This window comes from Thunnus thynnus, chromosome 23, assembly GCF_963924715.1.
Source record: "Thunnus thynnus chromosome 23, fThuThy2.1, whole genome shotgun sequence".
NCBI classification, from domain to species: domain Eukaryota; kingdom Metazoa; phylum Chordata; class Actinopteri; order Scombriformes; family Scombridae; genus Thunnus; species Thunnus thynnus.
This window is the reverse complement of record NC_089539.1, coordinates 22,380,971-22,399,560: the sequence shown is the minus strand read 5'-3', so window position 1 is coordinate 22,399,560 and position 18,590 is coordinate 22,380,971. Positions and strand designations below refer to the sequence as shown.

Below are 18,590 nucleotides of genomic sequence, written 5' to 3'. Positions count from 1 at the left end.
TCACCGTTGTTTCTTCTTCTGGTTCCATTTAACATCTGCACCCAATAAAAAAAAAGCAAGGAGACAGTGAGGATACACAATTATTTATTCCATAAAATATTAAATAAAAAAGAAACACATGGCTTTGACAATCCTAAAGTCGTGGCGAGGTCGACTCCGCAGTTTCTTCAGCATTAAGCTCTTTGTCAGTCGCTGTCAGTTTTTTACTGTAAATGTCACTTTTTTACTGCAGGTCGTCTGTAAACGAAGCCGCAGTCGCAGAAAAAAACGAGGAAACAATCGCGGTTTAGACTTTAAAGCTACAATCCGCAGCGAGTTCAGTTTGAAATGATCCACCTTCAAAAACCCACAAACCCCGTCAGGTGACGTCACACAACGAGCCGGATGTTTTCTATCATAAAGATACTGAAGAGATGATGAGACTACGTTAACTAATCTGATGAAAAGACCAAATTAATGAGCATTTTCTTTAATAAAACTGTATTTGTTGGAGCCTCAGACCCGAGTAAAGACATCAGAAAGTATTGAGAGACTAAAATAATTGTTGTTTTTGGTCTTTTCATGAGAAGAAAGCAGCCTCTTCCTTTAATATCTAAGTCTGATGAGACTAGTTTTCTTTGGAAGTTAAGTTTCCTGCGACCAAAACCTGACAGAGTTTCTATTTGTGCAGATATATACTGTACATGATTATAAAAAGGGTTTAAATGACTTGAGAGGGATCTTTCTCTCTGTTGCAGCCCTACAGTGTGATTGATTCTTGGCTTTAAGAGCTGAAACGATTAGTAAAGTGACAGGAAATTAATTATTTAAGCAATTTTTTTAAAGCGAGAATGCGAAACGTGAATATTTGCTGGTTTTCTTTGTCTTTTTTTGTGATGGTTAATAATTAAACGTCTTTTTTTAATATAAAATTTAGCTTTTTAACCAAGCAATTAATCAAGAAAATAAGTCATTTTGTCCAACTTGTGCTGAGGTGCCTTTTTATTTTCATGTTGTTTGTGTTTTTGTTTCCTTCATTAAGCAACTACACAAACTTCAGAGTGTTTTTTTTTTTCTAAACGTGCAACCGTGCTGAGCTAAATAGACCTAAATGTACCGAAACGTTTCCGTGATTCTTATTCTTAAAAACAAAGAGAGAACTCAAACGTTAAAGCTACTTGTTGCTACGGTGACGAGTGAGAAGCTCAGCTCGAGGAGGTTTGTAAATGGCAGAATTATTACAGACGCGTCAACGTGATACTGAAACTTGTGAGGATCTGTTTGTGCTGTGCAGCTTCAGTGTCAAAAAGCCACGAGGAACGTTCCCATTCATTATCATTGGTGCTACAGCTGGCCTGAGTGTGTGAGTGTGTGTATGGCTTAGACAAAAGTGTGATTCAGCTAGTGCAAGAATTGGCAGTCAGTCAATGTACTTCAGCATTTAAACGAGTTTCTATTAAAAAAAAAAAAAAAATCCTCTTAGCGAGACATGATTTGGAAAAAAAAGTTAATTAATTCCAACCATCAGATGAGCTGCAAGAGCAGAAAAAGCAGCGACAGAAAGAAAGAAAAAACATACAAACTGTTTGCATATATTTGCCACAGAGCCCTGATGCTTCTGCTATTGCTGTGTCAGCTAGTTTGTACTACAGTCTACAGTACTGAAGGGGGGGGGGGGGTCCGTCAACCCCCCCGTTCTGCTTCACTCAGTGTGTTTACATGCTCATAATTAAAGGAAAAATCCACCCTGTTAAAATCCGAACAGTTAAAAAAGTTTTTTTTCCCGTGTGACTGATTCAGTGATTCGTGCAGCAGCTACAAAATTCAGTTTGATAGCAGAAAACGTTTCCAGAAATCTAAAAATAATCGTCAGTTATGAAGCGAGTCGCTCAGATTCGAAGAGCGACACAAAAAAAAAAAAATACAACAACAAAACACAAGAAGAGAATCGACCGGAGCCCACAGCGGCCTCAAGAGTCCAAAGCAGCTGATGTGGATGGACTGAAGGCGACAGAGTCACCATCATAATGACGTCATCAGAGCATCATAATGACGTCACACACACGCGGAGCGAATCTAAAGGTGCATTCAGGAGGTTTTTGTTAACTCGTAATGTCAAAAAAATGTCCAGTTTGTCACCAAGAAGCTCCAGTTAAATGCTTCAGATAGAAAATACCTTTAATGAACTTAACTTGTATTAGCTTCATTAACAGTATCCAGAGTTAGCTGTTAGCAGCTCCAATGTATCTACATATGTATATAAAGCTGCAGCAATTAGCTAATTAATAGATTAGCTGATTGGTAACTATTTTGATAACTGAATAATCATTTAAGTCATTTTTCAAGTAAAAATGTTCCTTAGTTGAAGACTCTGAAAAGTTAGAATAGAAACTGTGAATTTAATATTTGGGGGTTTTGATTGTTGGTTGGACAAAATAAGACGTGTAAAGACGTCACCGTAGAGTCCAGACTGCTGTGATGTGACGTTTTTCACCTGTTTCTGATCTTTTATTGACCAAATGATTAAATGATGATAGAATAATCCTTACATGCAGCGCCGGATGTACAGAAACTAACACTGGTTTACTTTGATGCTGAAGAAAACTTATAAACATGATGATTCTCAGGTGACTTCATGATGATGATGATGATGATGATGATGATGATCTAAGTCTCATTGAATGTTTAGAGCTGCAACAATTTGTCAATTAGTTGCCAACTTTTAAATTAATCACCAACTATTTTGATAATCGAATTGTTTTGAGTCATTTTTTAAGGAAAAAAATGTCCAAATTCTCTGATTCCAGCTTCTTAAGTATGAATATTTTCTGGTTTCTTTGTGACGGTAAACTGAATATCTTTGGTTTGTGGACAAAACAAGACATTTGAGGACGTCATCTTGGGTTTTAGGAAACACTGATCGACATTTTTCACCATTTTATAAACCAAACAACCGATCGATTAACAGAGAAAAAGTATCGACAATGAAAATAACGCGTTAGCTGCAGCCTGAGTCCAGTTCATGTGAACGTGGTGACAGTTTCTGATTTAACGAGTCTCTCTGAATGCACCTTTTATACAAGCAGGCAGCAGGTTCCAGGATCTACCGGTCGCTCTTATCCGAGTTTGGAGGAACGTTCGGAACGATTGTGAAAAACAGACTCTGAAGGCAGCGTTGCTCGTAATGTCTTGATTACGTGACATGATTAAGATGTTGGTATAATATTTTAGTAATCCTCTCTTTATGACAGTTGTTTAAAGATATAAATAAAGTTAATCGGAAGGGCGGATTTTTCCTGAACTCGTTCTTAAGTGCTTGTTGTTGTTGTTGTGCCTGTAAATACTTTATGTGCATGTAAACACACCTGTTTGACTCACAGTTCATCCTCCAGCCGTGTGTCTCCAGGCCTCCTCACATCATGATTCCTACACTGTGACATCATGTGTTCAGCACCAACAAGTCTGACAGTTTTCATCCCACTGGAACCATTAAGTCTCACTGGTTTTTTGTTTGTTTTTTTTTGGTCCGAGAGTCTCCAGTCTGCCGTGCTGGCAGTCAGGTGGGAAATTCATTCAAGTTAGCTTGTGATGAGTTTTTTAGTTTGTTTTGGTCTTTCTCTGTTGGTCCGTCTTTCTCTCCGTGTCCCCCCGTGTGTTTCCGTCTGTCAAGGCCATGTCTTCCCTTCTTCTTCTTCTTCTTCCTCCTCTTCTTCCTCGCCCCTGCCTTTACCTGACATCATGGAAGTAGAGGTTGGCACATAGACACAGCAGCACGATGGACGCCAGCATGTAGTAGATCAGATTCCTGAATTTAGGCTCCAGATCGCCCTGCCGGTACCAGAATATCTGAGGAGGACAAACATGAATCAACGTCTTTGTTTTTCTCTTTTCAGGAGAAATTCTGCTGAAACTGGAGATTCAACGATTAATCGATCGACAGAAAATTAATCAGCAATTATGTGAAAAAGCCAAAATTCTCTGATATAAATGAATATTTTCTGTTTTATTTACACCTCTATGACAGTAAACTGAATATCTTTGATACTGATCGACATTTTTCACCATTTTCAGATATTTTATAGACGAAACAACAAATCCATTCAGAGAAAATCATCTGACAGATTAATCAATAATGAAAATAATCGTTAGTTGCGCACACTATCAAGAAAATTGATTATTTTTATTACCAATTAATCTGAGGATTATTTTTTTTTACCATTTATTGTTTAATCATTTAGTCCAAAAATGATTGAAAATAGTGAAAAATGCCCTTCACAGTTTCCCAGAGCCCAATGAAATGTATTCAGATTGCTTATATCTGAGATTAATCAATATAATAATGTGTCTGAAAGATGTGAAGAAATGTTTTCAGACTGATTGTTCTGTCGGGTCAAAGCTTAAAATGCAAAAATGTTAAATTAAAAATGAAACAAAACAGTTTAAAAGCAGCAAGTCCTCAAATGTCCTCGTTAAAATAACAAACTATTAATCAACTGTCAAAATTACTAACTTAGTTGATTGACTAATGATTGATAAACAGTTGACTAATTGTTTCAGCTCTGGATGCAACACTACTGTGAAAAGACAAAGTTGTCCTCTTCAAATTCAATATTTATCTCTTCATTAAATATTCTAAATAAATACTGATTAAAAGCCTTTTTAAATGAAGCTCTTCACCAATAACTGGCATAAAAATACAAACAGATGTAAAAGTTGTGTAACTGTTGCTGTGTGTGACGTCACTTGTGAACAGCTGAGTGTTATCACAGAAAAAATAAACAGTGAAGCAAATAAAATAAATACAAAGATGTGTTGTTACCTTCAGAACTATTTTAAATGACACATCTGCAGAAAAGTGCCTTTACTCACATTTTGTTTCTTATAACAACAGAAGAAAACCTGCTGTGTAGCTTTTAAATGCTCTGCTACACAAGACCTTCTAATAAACAGCAGAGAAGTGTTTAATAACCTGCCAATAACTTCAATAGAAAGCTATGAATTGTCATTCTAAATCTCTCCTATTTTATAAATTATTATAAATACTGAAAATATATATTGAGCTTTAAAGAAGAAAAACTAGTTTCATACTGATCATCTGTACAACAAATATGTCATTATTCAAGCTGCAGCGTGTCCGTCGTATCAGAGCTGGAACACAGCGACTGAAGCAGATCTAACGTGATAAAAAAAGGAAAATATCATCATTTATGAAACTGTGTGTGTGTGTGTGAGTGTGTGTGTGTGTGTGTGTGTGTGTGTGTTACCAGCACTATGGTGGATCCACAGGCTAACAGGATGCACACGGCAAAGAAGACATTAAGCGGTCGTGGAGGCAGCGAGGGGAACACAAACGAGCTGATCACAGTCACCTTGAAGACGTAAAGAGAACAAACGTTAAAGAAACTTAAATATTAAATACGTTCAGTTTCCAAAACTCCTGAAAACTTCACATCATGAGTTTTCTAGAGCAGCAAAATATATTTCACACCTGAAGATCAGGACAGCTGCAGCAACAGGAACGTCTCAGTACGTGTCTGCAAAGAGCTTTTTATTACCGAGCTCTTAGAAGGCAGAACAAGAGTTTTTATTCAACCTGGAACTTTCAGCTTGATGTGAAGTTTTACCAGGTTGAGATTAGTCAGACTGTCGTGTAAAAGTGATTCAGGGGTTCGTCAAACATGAGGCTGACGTCCAGGCGGCCGACATCTTTAAAATCTCTTCTTAAAACATTATTTTATAGGAAAGCTTTTATGAATATTTAATATGTTGCTGTGTTTTCAATCAGTTAAACCTTTTGTACAGGTTGATGCAGTTCAAAGTGCTTCACAGACGACGGACAAGACAGAACAAACGCAAACAGTAAAACTATTTGAGAGTAATAAAAAAAACCCTTTGGAATAAACATTATAGAGGTTATAAAAACACCCTGATCGACCTTTGTCTTAAAACTGGAACTTTTATCTACATTTGATTCTCAGATCTGAGGTGTTCTGGTGCAGAATAAAAAGCTTAAAATAAAAACCATGTAGAGATTTAAAAGTAATCAACAGGATCTTAAATTGAATTCTGAAACAAATAAGGAATAAATATAAAGTTTAGTGTTTGTAGGAAGTCTTGTTGCTAGTAAATAATGAAGTGCAGTAATCTAGACGAGATGAACAAAAGTTGTTCAACCTGTTTTTTTTTTGTTTTCAACAACATTTAACATGTTTCTCGTCTGAAAGCAGCTCATGAAGAACAGCAGACAGTGTTTGGAGGTTTTGAGTGATTCACTACAGAAAGTCAGCAGGAAGTGCAACAAAAAAAAAAAAAAAGAAACTCCACTTTTCATTCTGCAGAAGAAGAAGTAAAAACAGTTGAATCATTGTATTAGCTGCAAACACCCTTTTCCTCTTCAGCCACTGGTCAAAGTCAGTAGATTTCCAGGTTTTTTTTTTTTACAGACTCGAGTGATTTTCAACATGAAAAACTCCAAACATGATGAGATTAATGTGTGTCGGTCTCACCGAGCCGCATTTAAGACCCTTTTAATACCGACTAATTAACATTCTGACACTATAAATCAGTGGAATCAGATTATAAAACATCAGGAAATCAATTATTTAAAAAAAAAGGAGCCTTGATGTGTTGAGTAAATCAAATATGTGACTAACACTTTGCATAACGACTTCTAAAAGAAGAGTCATGTCATCTGCATGTAAGACTTTTAATCCCCGACGTCAGATCAATTATAAGCATTCTAGACTTAAAAGGGAACCCGGCACACCCTGTCTAATGGTGATAGTAGAGAAATAACTCAACGCATTCCTCATACAAGCACATAACTGCATTTTTTTGAAGTTACGGAGCAGTTCAGAACTATTTGTCCCGTAACTCTTTGGACTGGTCGGTTCTCTCGTCATGTGATCGTACAGCGGTCTAAGAAAAACGCCTGCTCGTTTCAAATAAAACAGATTTAATGCTGAAAGCAAACAGATTAAATTCATTTAAAAATGGATGAAACTGCTTGAGGAAAGAAGCATTTTGACACACGAGGACACAGAAGCAGCTTTGGATTCATTTTTGATTTGTATTTCACAAAAAGTGATTCAGAAAAGCTGCAGTTAAAGATGACAGCGCTTCCTTGACTTGTATTCTGGTGCTGTAAATAGTAAAACTGCCCCTTAAAGTGTCGTAATCAGGACGATCGATCTTATAAACTGAATATTAACAGACTAACACATGATACACAAGTGATGGTGCACGAGATTTGTACTCACTAAAACGACCAAAGACGTAAATCCCCCCACCGCCAGGTTGATGATTCGATCCTGTGAGGAAAAAGACACATCGGTTTATAACAAATCAGCATTAAAAGATGCTTTAACTGATAAACATTCAACAGATGGTGGCGTCCTGGTGGGTTAGACGTCAGTGGGGATTCAAGCGTGTTGTTTAAGGTATTAAGCACCCGATTTACACCTGGTGATAACGTGTGATCTGTATCTGGATAATTAATATGCACTGGTGTGTTTTCAGTGTATTTTTCAGCCTGAAATGGGATTTTATTTATGCAAAATGCACATTTTTCTTCCTTAAATTGACTTATTGTTCTGATCCAAGAGCAGCAGAGGTCGTACGGGACACCGATAGTGTCCGTTCACCATCTTTGTCCTCATATTAAACACATTTTTTCACATTTTTGCACTGAAAAAGAATTAGTGACACCTATACTGAGCAAAGGCACAAAATGCATAACAACCAGGATTTAACAGATATCAGCTGAGCTTGAACACACACACACACACACACACACACACACACTTCCTCCAGGTTCCTACCCGTGCCGAGGTCTCCCCGAACAGAGGTCTGTTGTCCAGGCCGCTGGTGCCGTACGTCCTGGTGGTGAAGTCATCCATGGCCGGCTCGGCAGACACACGCTCAGCTCCGACCTCTCGCCTCTCAGCAGCGCCGCCTCCTGGAGACGCCGGGCCAGTGCCGCATGCTAGCCAGCTAGCTTCCGGCTAGCTCCCCGTGCGCAGTGTCAGGGAGGCTGTCAACAGTCTGATGGGGACATGATGGCGGACGACTCTGCTGGCCAGGAAGGCTTATAAACGTACCTGTGAAACAAAGACACAGTTATATGTTTGAATTACAGGAAACGTGGGAGGAAAAAAAAAAACCCAAACTGTCATAAAAACTCCCTCAATAACAACAACAGCAGCAACAGGAGTTTATGCAACATCCTGTCTGGATTGTAAAACAATAGAAACTTAGTTTTACTTAACTACTGCATTTCATTTGAGTTTGAAGATCAAAGCAATGAAGAGAACTGAGTCAAATCACATCTGCTGTTGAAACGCAACGTTTCCTCTGATGAAGAGACGATTCATTCATGAGCTTCACTTGATCTTTCACTTCCTACATTTATTTACCATTAAAAAAAAACTCATCAGTCTCATATTGTTGTTGTTTTTGTTTTACTTGTCTCTGTTTGGAACTTTCTTCTATTATATTTATTTTTGTTGACATTTATTTTGACAATTTTCAAAAATTATTTTCATTGTATGTATTTGTTGTTTCTTTTCATTCATAAAACATTATTTTTTTCCTTATTTTCTGATGTTTATGATTAATTTTCTTATTGTACGACCTTGTTCTGCTTGTTTCATTGATATTATGTGATTATTGTATATTTTCGGGGGGTGACACAAGTATATTTGCTTAGACTATAACTTATATTAATTGATTAGTTGATTAACAGTTAACTATTTTGATAATCCATTAATCGTTGAGGTCATTTATCAATCAAAAATGCTAAATATCTGCAACAAGGCTGCAACTAACAATTACTTTCATTATCGATTAAACTGTTGATTATTTTCTTGATGAATCCATTAGTCGTTCGATCTGTAAAATCTCAGAAAATGATGAAACATGACGTCTTCAGATCCTGATCAACAGTCCACAACCCAAAAATATTCAGTTTACTGTCACAGAGGACTAAAGAAAACAGAAAATATTCACATTTGAGAAGCTGGAACCAGAGAATATTAGCATTTGCTCTTAAAAAAAGGACTCAAAACAATTCATCATAATAATTGATTAATCATTGCAGCTCAAATTTGCAATTTTGGACTGTTGGTCGGACAAAACAAGACATTTGGAGACATTATTTTGCACTCTTGGAAATTGTGATGAATAGATTTTTATCACATTTTTGACATTTTTTAGACAATCAATTAATAAAAAAAAGCCAATAGATTAACTGATAATCAAACTGAACACCAACAAAAAAGTGTTTTTTTAATCAAGTTTATGACATTTTATAGTCAAACGATTCATCTATTAATCATCAGTGGATTAACTGACACTCAGAATAATTGTTAGTTGCAACTCTTATTGTTATTATTTTGTGTGGAAGCCAACAGGAACCTTAATAACAAATAAAGAGAGAAAGTTCTGGTTTGTCTACAAAGCATTAAGACACTGATCAGTGTTTTTCTCACGAGTGAAGGTGGTTTTTTCTTTCATCTGATTAAAACACTTCCTCTATTTTCAGGTGCGGTAAAACCCACAAAGTTCCATCTTCTAAGAAAAAAAAAAAAAAAAAAAAAAAAAAAGAGTGCAAGCGATGACGAGAGCCGCTTAAAAAGAGGAAGCTGAAATCAGAACAAACTCTGACATCTTCGTACTGATTCAGCCACAACGTTTAAGTTTTTTTTTTTTGTCCAACAATCTGAAGCTTCAACCTGTTATTTCTAAACCTAAACTCCCAATAAAACCTGGATTATTATTACTTTTATTTGTGGAGTTTAATGCAAGTTTTGTACATGATCTACAAGCAGAAAGCTGCTGTTGAATGAAGACAATCTCAAGCTGCATGACTAAACTAAACTACAAGAAAAAACCCTTTTCTCCACCGAGCGTTAAAGGGGAATCACCAGAAGAAAGCAACCTTTAGTACTGAGAGTCCTGATCTAATGTTATTAATGTGTGAAACAAGCTGTGAAATACATTCTGCTACTGTATATTCTCATTTTTAATACTCCCAAACTTCTCTGGACAATCTCTCAACTTTCTTTAATCTTGATTACAACTCTCAGAAATCCAAGATATTCCAGAAATGACAGAACCAGACTGCAGAGAGCATTAATAGGTCAAAGCTTGGGGAAAGTTTAGGCTCAGCTCAGTTTTGCACAGCTGTTCATGTTTACACTTAATCTCATTTATTTTATTTTTTTTTTCTTCAGGGAAGATCATGAAGCACACAACAGTAGAGGCGACTGTACAGGAGACGGAGACGACAACAACACCTCTAGAGAAGAAACACCTCTCACATCAGTTTCACACCACGTCTTCACGCAGGTTTTAAACAACAACGAGCGTTTTTCACAAAGACGGCAGCTGTGGTCGCTTCTTCCTTTCTGGGTCAGAAGGCAGCGGGAAAGGAAATAAAACCCTCGCAGAGCTTTCTCAGCAGAAAACACACCGTGGAAAACAAGAGCTTCATTATAAACTAGCATTAAACTGGCCCAGAGCTACATTCCTCCAGAGCCTTGTGATCCACTAGGCTCCTTAGAAGAGACCCCACGACTTAACCCAGCTAAGAAGAAAAATATTTGGTTCACGTGTGAGCCGACAGCACGACTCACAGTGTAATGATAACCTTCATAAAACCTTTATAAAACATTAAGATTGTATAAAAACAACACAAATCAAGGAAATAAAGCTTTTCATTCAGTCATTTTGCAACAGGTAAATCCTTTTGAGTCATTTTTTTTTTAGAAAAAATGCTAAAATTATCTTGTTCAAGCTTCTTAAATGTGAATATTTTCTGGTTTCTTAAGTCCTCTATGACAGTAAACTGAATATCTTTGGGTTTTGGGACATTTTTAAGACCAGACAACTGATCAATTCATCAAGAGAATAATTGACAGATTACTGGATAATGAAAATAATCATCTATATTATAATAATACCTCGAAACGTCAAAACAATAGATTAAAAAAATGTTCACTACAAGTTCTGATAAATGTCTCCAACACTCTAAAACCCAAAAATATTCAATTTAATATCCTATTAGACTATAAATCATCATGTATTCATAGTAAAAAGCAAAAACCTGTGATTTCTTGGCATTTTTACATAAAAAATTGACTCAAACAATTAACTGATTATCAAAATTGTTGCTAATTTACTTATATATCAACTGATCGTTTGAGCTCTGCAATTAATTCTCACCAAAAAAAAAATAATAATAAAATAACATGAACGGTTTATGCAAAAAATAATACCTTACCATTTACAGTGGTGGAAAGTGAGTAAGTAGTACATTTACTAAAGTACTGTACTTAAGTACAGTTTTGAGGTACTTGTACTTTACTTGAGTATTTCCATGTGATGCTACTTTATACTCCACTACATTTCAGAGGGAAATATTGTACTTTCTACTCCACTACATTTATTTGACAGTTTTAGTTACTTTTCAGATGAAGATTTGACACAATGGATGATATAACAAGCTTTTAAAATACAACACATTGTTACAGACATAAACCACTACTTTTACTGTAATACTTTAACTACATCAAGCTGATAATACGTACTAGTGCTGGGCTGTATGACCAAAAATTTGTATCACCGTATTTTTTGAAATTCAGGCGGTTTCACGGTATATTGCGTTTTTGCATTTCTGGGCCTTTGTATAAGTTTTTACTCCCTTATTCTACTGTCAGGAGTACAACGAGTTTACATGAATCGCTTCAAAAGTTTGTTTCTGAGTCTGAATGAAAATAAACACAGGAACTAGCCACCTGTAGCGTCATTACGGCTAACTGCGTAGAGATCTACATTTGCTATCCGGGGCTGACCGAACCACCCACATATTCATCCGCCGGTTTGTTTTCTTGTATGAGGCTGACTTTCACCGTGGTTAGACTGTAAGGAAACTAACTGCAATGATGGATTATGATGGATTTTTTTTTTTAATTTGCAGACATTAACCATTTTATTTCACCAACTAAATTACTACTTCTCTAGCATGAATAGATGCTGAGTCATAAACAGCTAAACTGCCCTCGATGTAGTTTGCTACGCAGTTGGCTATAACACAGCTACAGGCAGCTAGTTCCTGTGTTATTTTTGTTCAAACCCACAAACTTTTGAAGTGATTCATGTAAAAATCATGTTTATTTGTAAAGCAGTAGGAGGCTGATGGAGGTCACCCCAGCAACTGTCACTATACGTGAGGCCTCGTTTGCACGAATCTCAATCTGAATCTCCAGAATCTCAACAACAGAGCTACCTGGCTAGCCTAGCGAGCTGTACCCAGCACGCCGTTTGGCAGTGTAATTTTGTAAATGTACAATTATTAGGGTGACAAATTGTTTATGTGTCACAAATTGTTGTAGCCATGGTGTTTTACCCTGTTAAAGAGAGTTGTGGAATATTAACTGTTGCGTTATAAAGTTATAACCGTTAGTAAGAAGGTTAATAGGTCTCTCTCTCAATAAACTCTACACAGCTGTAGAGTTCTGTAACGTTCTTTGCTGCGATTACATATTTTATTGCCTATTGAAGAGTTATACCATGCACCAGTATAGCAGTATATGACAAATTCATATCATATGGGAAATTGAAACTGGTCTGCCAGATGAATTGGTATACCGCCCAGCACTATTATGTACTTTTACTTAAGCAAAGGATCTAAATACTTCTTCAACCACTGGCCATTTGTAAAGATTGTATTCAGGAGATTTCAAAACATTTCAACGACCTGGTTTAAGTTGCATTTGACGTGATTCAACCATTACAACCCAATACAGAATTGGTTCAACCCCACATTTCCCTCACCTGTGTGTAGCAACAGTGTGTACCGAGCACTGTAAATAAATTGAAGTCAAGAATAAAAACCCTGGAGTTTAAAAAACGGGTTCACAATTTTTCACAAGTGTGCCTTAAAACAGCAGTCAGGTGTCCATATGAACGCTGTAAGAGGTTTTCCTCGCTGTAATCATCCCTCCTGTTCATACTGGCTATTAAAAAATCCTTCAAATGTGCTTTCAATGTAAATGATGGGAGGTCAAAAACGCATTTAAAAGTTTTTCTCAAGCGTATATGAGGATTCAGTAGTCTGAGTTAGTCATATCAAGTGATATCTGCCACATTTACAATCTTTGGAATCAAATTACCTCTTTGTGTTTCCTCAGACATTGTTTCCCTGATGAGCTTTTCTGCAAAATTACATTTTTGCACAGGAGGAGGACTGTGGATATTGTCCACCATCACTTACATTGTAAGTGTATTATGAAAGGATCTTCTAATAGTCAGTTTGAACAGGAGGAATGATTACAGCATGAAAAACTGGTTTTACATCTTCATTTGGGCTCCTGACTGTTGTTTTAAGACATACTTGGAAAACTTGCGAACCCGTCCTTTAATGTAAGTTTACTCTAACAGAAGATATCCACTCAAAACATGATCAGCATGTCAAGAGATCCCTGAATGACAACAGCTGACACAGCCAGATACCATTTCTGTGACATCTTACTTCAATCTTATGACCACTATTAGCTTCATTACCTTGCTAGCGATGCTAAGCAAACACCTTTAACTTTAACCCAAACAGCTTGTTAGCCGTATATGTTATTGCCGCAGGCTAAACGCAACCAAACCAACCATATGTTACTGTAAAGTGAAGAATAAGGCACCATATATTGATTACAACACTACCAACCAGGTATAAAACGACGACTCCAAACGATAACACTAAAGCTAACCTGAGCTTTAGTCGTTACAAGGCCAACTGTAAGGTAGATTGACTTGCTAACGATGCTAAGCTAACCATTCAAGACAGCTCGAGAAGAGCAAAGTAAACAGATAATATAAGTCAAAGTTTCTACTATCTCAACCTCCCAAATTTGACAGCACACTTGCCTTATAGCGTCCGTGTTGACTCCGCTGGAAACATAACTTCAGAAAAGCCGTTAGGGTCACGTATGAGTTAAAGGGAATAAGCCCGGTAGCTTCAGTTCAAGCCGTTAAAGGCGAGTTCAGTTATGACGCTGAAGTTCGTTTCACATTCGTAGGTTAAGGGAAAAAGTAAAGGGAAACACAAATAATGATTGTCTAGTGGCTGGGCTGACTCTCCATTTTTTCCACCACTTGCATTTATGGAAAAAGAGTTAGACCGATTTATGTTTATTTATTTGATTTTTTAAAACTTTATTTATTGTATTATTTATGTTGTATTATTTACAATTAATTTATTTTCTTATTTTTGTTAGTTTTATTGTATGGTTTTGTTTTTTGTTTGTGTTTTTCTTTTGTTTGTTTGTTTGTTTGTTCAATAAAGTATTTGAAAAAAGCTTGAGTTTCGTAGGTTAAGGGAAAAGTAAAGGAAAACACAAATAATGATATTTAGTGGTAGATTCTCTTTCTTTCACCACTAACACTCGTGGAAAAAGAGTTAGACCAATTAATGTTAATTTAATTCATTTTCTTATTTTTAATAGTTTCATTGTATGTTTATTTCTTTGTTTGAATTGTCTGTTCAATAAAGCATTTGATAAAAAGTTTCAGTTTCCTAGGTTACAGGAAAAGTAAAGGGAAACACAAATTATGATACTTAGCGGTAGATTCTCCATTTTTTCACCACTAACACTTGTGGAAAAAGAATTAGACTGATTTATGTTCATCTAATTTATTGTCTTACTTTGAATAGTTTTACTGTATGGGTTTTTTGTTTTTCTTTTGTTTATTTTTTCAATAAAGCATTATAAAAAGGTTCCGATTCATGAGGAGAAAAGTAAAGGGAAACACAAATAATGATATTTAGCGGCTGATTCTCTTTTGTGACTGCTTTATGTTTTTTTTTTGTACTTAATTGTATTATTTGTGTTGGATTATTTACAATTTATATATTTCAATTTATTTGTTGTATGGGTTTGCTTTTTTCTTTTGTTTGTTTGATTGGTTTGATTGGCCTGATTTGTGTGTTTGGTAACATGTGCAGCTAAGACCGAGATAACTTGCAGCACATGATCAAGATGGCGAGTAGAATCATTTGGTGTGACCAGATGTCAGCTGCTCAGCTGTGTAAAGACCTCATTCTAGGCTGAACGCATCCTCAGTGACCCTACTCACCTCTACACAACAGGTTCCAACTAAGCTATAAGGGCAAAGGAAGGATTCTGCAAAGGAAAATAAGAACAACCAGGTTTAGCGAAGTCTTTTGTTCCTGCTATTAGACTGATAATGAGAGGGACAGTACAAAACAGGATTTGATGGTATTTTGGCCAGGGCTGTGTGCAATGGTAATCTTTGTGCATTACTTGTGTTGTACAGTATATTTTATTTTACTTTATTAGTTGGTTCTTGAGCTGATGAAGAGTTTTGTTTCTCAGGGATCACGTAGTCCACTGTATATGAAGTATGTATCTGTCTCTACATTAGTGTGTGTATCAGTGTATGCTAGAGTGAGGGTGCTTGGAAATGCTCTCTGTGTGTGTGTGTGTGTGTGTGGGTGGGTGGGTGTTTGTGTGTGTGCCTGTCATTGGCTACTTTTGGGGGCAAATTTTAGACAAGTTAATTGGGGACAGCTTGTCCAATTGGGGGCAAAAGCCATGTCCCCAATTGGGAAACAGCTGATTTTTGGGTCAGGGGTTAAAGTTAAAGTCAGGATAAGCCTCCAGGAAATGAATGTAAGTCTATGGCACATGACCAGGTTTTTAATACCATGGTTGACTTGCCTTGTTGTTTGTAAATTTATTGTTCAATAAAGCATTTTTTTTTAAAAGCTTCCGATTCAGGATTAAGGAAAAAGTTAAGGGAAACATAAATAATGATATTTAATAAAGAAACCCACTTTCTGATTTGTGAAACCTTTACTTTGCTTGTGACAAAAGCAAAAATGGCAATTTCACTGCTTTTCTTTTTACCACATCCAGACCACATTAGACCAGGTCCAGATCCAGATCAAAAACCACCATAGACCACGTCTGGACTAGATGAACAAGACAACTCCAGATATTGTTTAAAAGTCTAAGTATAGTGTTTTTTCATTTGGATCTGGTCTAATGTGGTCTGCATGAAGGGTAAAAAACAGTGAAATCGCTCTTTTTTCTTTTTCATAAGTAAATAAACGTTTCACAAATCTGAAAGTGGGTTTAAACAGCATTAAGGCTCTTGCTACAACTCTAACACTTTTTCCATAAGTGTAAGTGGTGAAAAAAACAGAGAATCATCTGTTAAATATCACTATTTATGTTTCCCTTTACTTTCCCCTTAGCCTCCAATTGGAAGCTAACTTCAGCATCTTAGTTCTTAGTATTACTGTTGAGCCGACCAGCAGCTTGTCAAAACTCCATTCAATAATCAAACAATTTAAGAGTGGAAGCCAATCTGGAAAAGCAGTGTTTCCACTTTTTAAATGACTCTAAACTCTTTTCAAATACGAAGCTGCAGTGTACAGTCAGACAACAATATGGCTTAGATCATAGGGGAGAATTATTTCACCAAGTTTTTAGCTGTTAAAGGTGAATTCACTGTTGCAGAGACAACACTTGCAGGTTCACTGATGCACAAGCAGTTTGCCAGTTCCATTCAAAAATCAATCAGCTTAGTAGTAGGCAGAAGTATCCCATTTTTAATCACTCACTCACAGTGGTGGAAGAGGTATTCAGATCCTTTACATATATGAAAGTATCAATACAACAATGTAAAAATACTCCAAGTACAAGTAAAGCCCAACCTATATATATATATATACACACACACACACATACATACATACATACATACACATATATTATACATACACACATATATTAAACTCAAATTTAAAAAAAGGATCAAATATACATAAAATGCTGCCTATATAACTTTAAATATATATGTAACTTTAAACTTTAAATATATGTGTATATGTATATGTATGTATATATGTATGTGTGTGTGTGTATGTGTATATATATATATATATATATATATATATATATATATATATATATATATATCAGACAACATATACACCGATACCGATATATCTGGGATATCCCAATATCGGCCAACCAATATATCGGTCAGGCTCTAATTACAAGTAAAAGTCCTTTAAGAAAAACCCTACTTAAGTAAAAGTACATAAGTATTAGCAGCACAAATGTAGTTGAAGTATTGCAGTAAAAGTAGTGGTTTGGTCCCTCTGACTGATATATTATTATATATGACATCATTAGATTAATACTGAAGCATCAGTGTTAGAGCAGCATGTTACTGTTCTAGTTACTGTTGTAGCTGCCGGATAGCTCCACTCTTTGCTGAAATGTGACTCTGACTACACACTGCTTTTTGTAAGACGTCATAAGCCAAAAAGGTTGGAAATGACATGGTTTCATCTTTAACAATGTGTTGTATTTTAAAAGCTTGTTATATTATCCATTGTGTCAAATCTTCATCTGAAAAGTAACTAAAGCTGCCAAATTTCCCTCTGAAATGTAGTGGAGTAGCAGTATAAAGTAGCATCAAATGAAGTACTAAAGTGAGTACAAGTACATCAAAATTGTACAGTACAGTACTGGACTAAATGTACTTTTTATAAACTATAAACTACCAACTTTTAGAGCAAGTTAACATCAGCTTGTTTACATTTATTAACAAAATTCCACCACTCTGAAAGAGGCGAGCCAAGTCTTTTAAACTTACTTATTTATACGAATGAGCAATGTTGGTGATTTATATGTAAACCCATATCAAACATGGGAGTCACAGAACAATTCTAGACAATCCTAATCCTCCTTTTTTTTACTGCGACAAGTGAAGTAGCTTCATAAATTTGCAAGAATACATTAAATCGTCCAAATTGTGAACAGAGTTTGGCATGAGGACCAATGGCTGTGTTTCTGTAAGTTAAAGACTACAACAGCTATGCAAAGAATTAAAAAGCGACCTGACATACATTGAAAGAGAAAAGTAAGTATAGTATTCGGCATTACTCACCTGCCTTGGTGTCCCAGGGTTGTCTGTGGTACTGCTGGGTGCAGTCACATCAGCTTGTACATTTTTCTATGTAGCACCGGCTCGAGGTCAACTTTCTTAAGCATAAATCTCTCATTCCTCAGGCAGCTAAATAAAGCGATATGTCCTTGATCCTGGGGGAAAAAAACTCAGAGATCTGAGAGCCAGTGGGGTCCATACGTACATTAATCTCCCCTCATGTTACCATCACATGAGGAGAGTGTGACAGACGCAGCGATTAATCCCAGCAAAAGAAAACTTCAGTCACATTTAAAAAAAAAAGGGTCATGAATGTTACAGTGAGTGAGCATGAAAAATCTCTCCTCGTTAAACCTTGTAGCTTCATATAGAAAAGTGTTGCAATGATGTAATTAAAACCGAAATGACTTAACTCATGACAATCTCATAAAACTTGTTCAGTGCTGCCAGAACATGACACACAATTTAACCTCAGGCTAACATGACTCGGTTGTTTAACTAGTCCAACTGAAACAAAGGACTGATTATAATTTATAATTATATATATATATATATATATATATATATATATATATATATATACATATAAAATCCTGAAATTAAAATCCAGCCTTTATCCATCCTCTTCCCAACTGAAG

The 18,590-nt window shown here is 36.0% G+C and overlaps 1 protein-coding gene across 2 annotated transcripts; it reads right to left on the bottom strand.

The window, feature by feature from the left end:
* Nucleotides 1–67: 67 nt before the first annotated feature.
* Nucleotides 68–18,219, bottom strand: tmem243b (transmembrane protein 243, mitochondrial b). 2 transcript variants are annotated; one of them, XM_067582147.1, is made up of 5 exons: nucleotides 17,956–18,219; nucleotides 7,800–8,078; nucleotides 7,239–7,289; nucleotides 5,244–5,348; nucleotides 68–3,825 (listed from the first exon to the last, which is right to left on the bottom strand). In XM_067582147.1, exons 2-5 carry the CDS (start codon nucleotides 7,875–7,877, stop codon nucleotides 3,706–3,708), a joined length of 354 nt encoding a protein of 117 aa, XP_067438248.1. In that variant the 5' UTR covers nucleotides 7,878–8,078; nucleotides 17,956–18,219; the 3' UTR covers nucleotides 68–3,705. The 2 variants fall into 2 exon arrangements, with proteins under 2 accessions (XP_067438248.1, XP_067438247.1); XM_067582146.1 differs by lacking the exon at nucleotides 17,956–18,219 and adding an exon at nucleotides 13,897–14,138.
* Nucleotides 18,220–18,590: the final 371 nt, after the last annotated feature.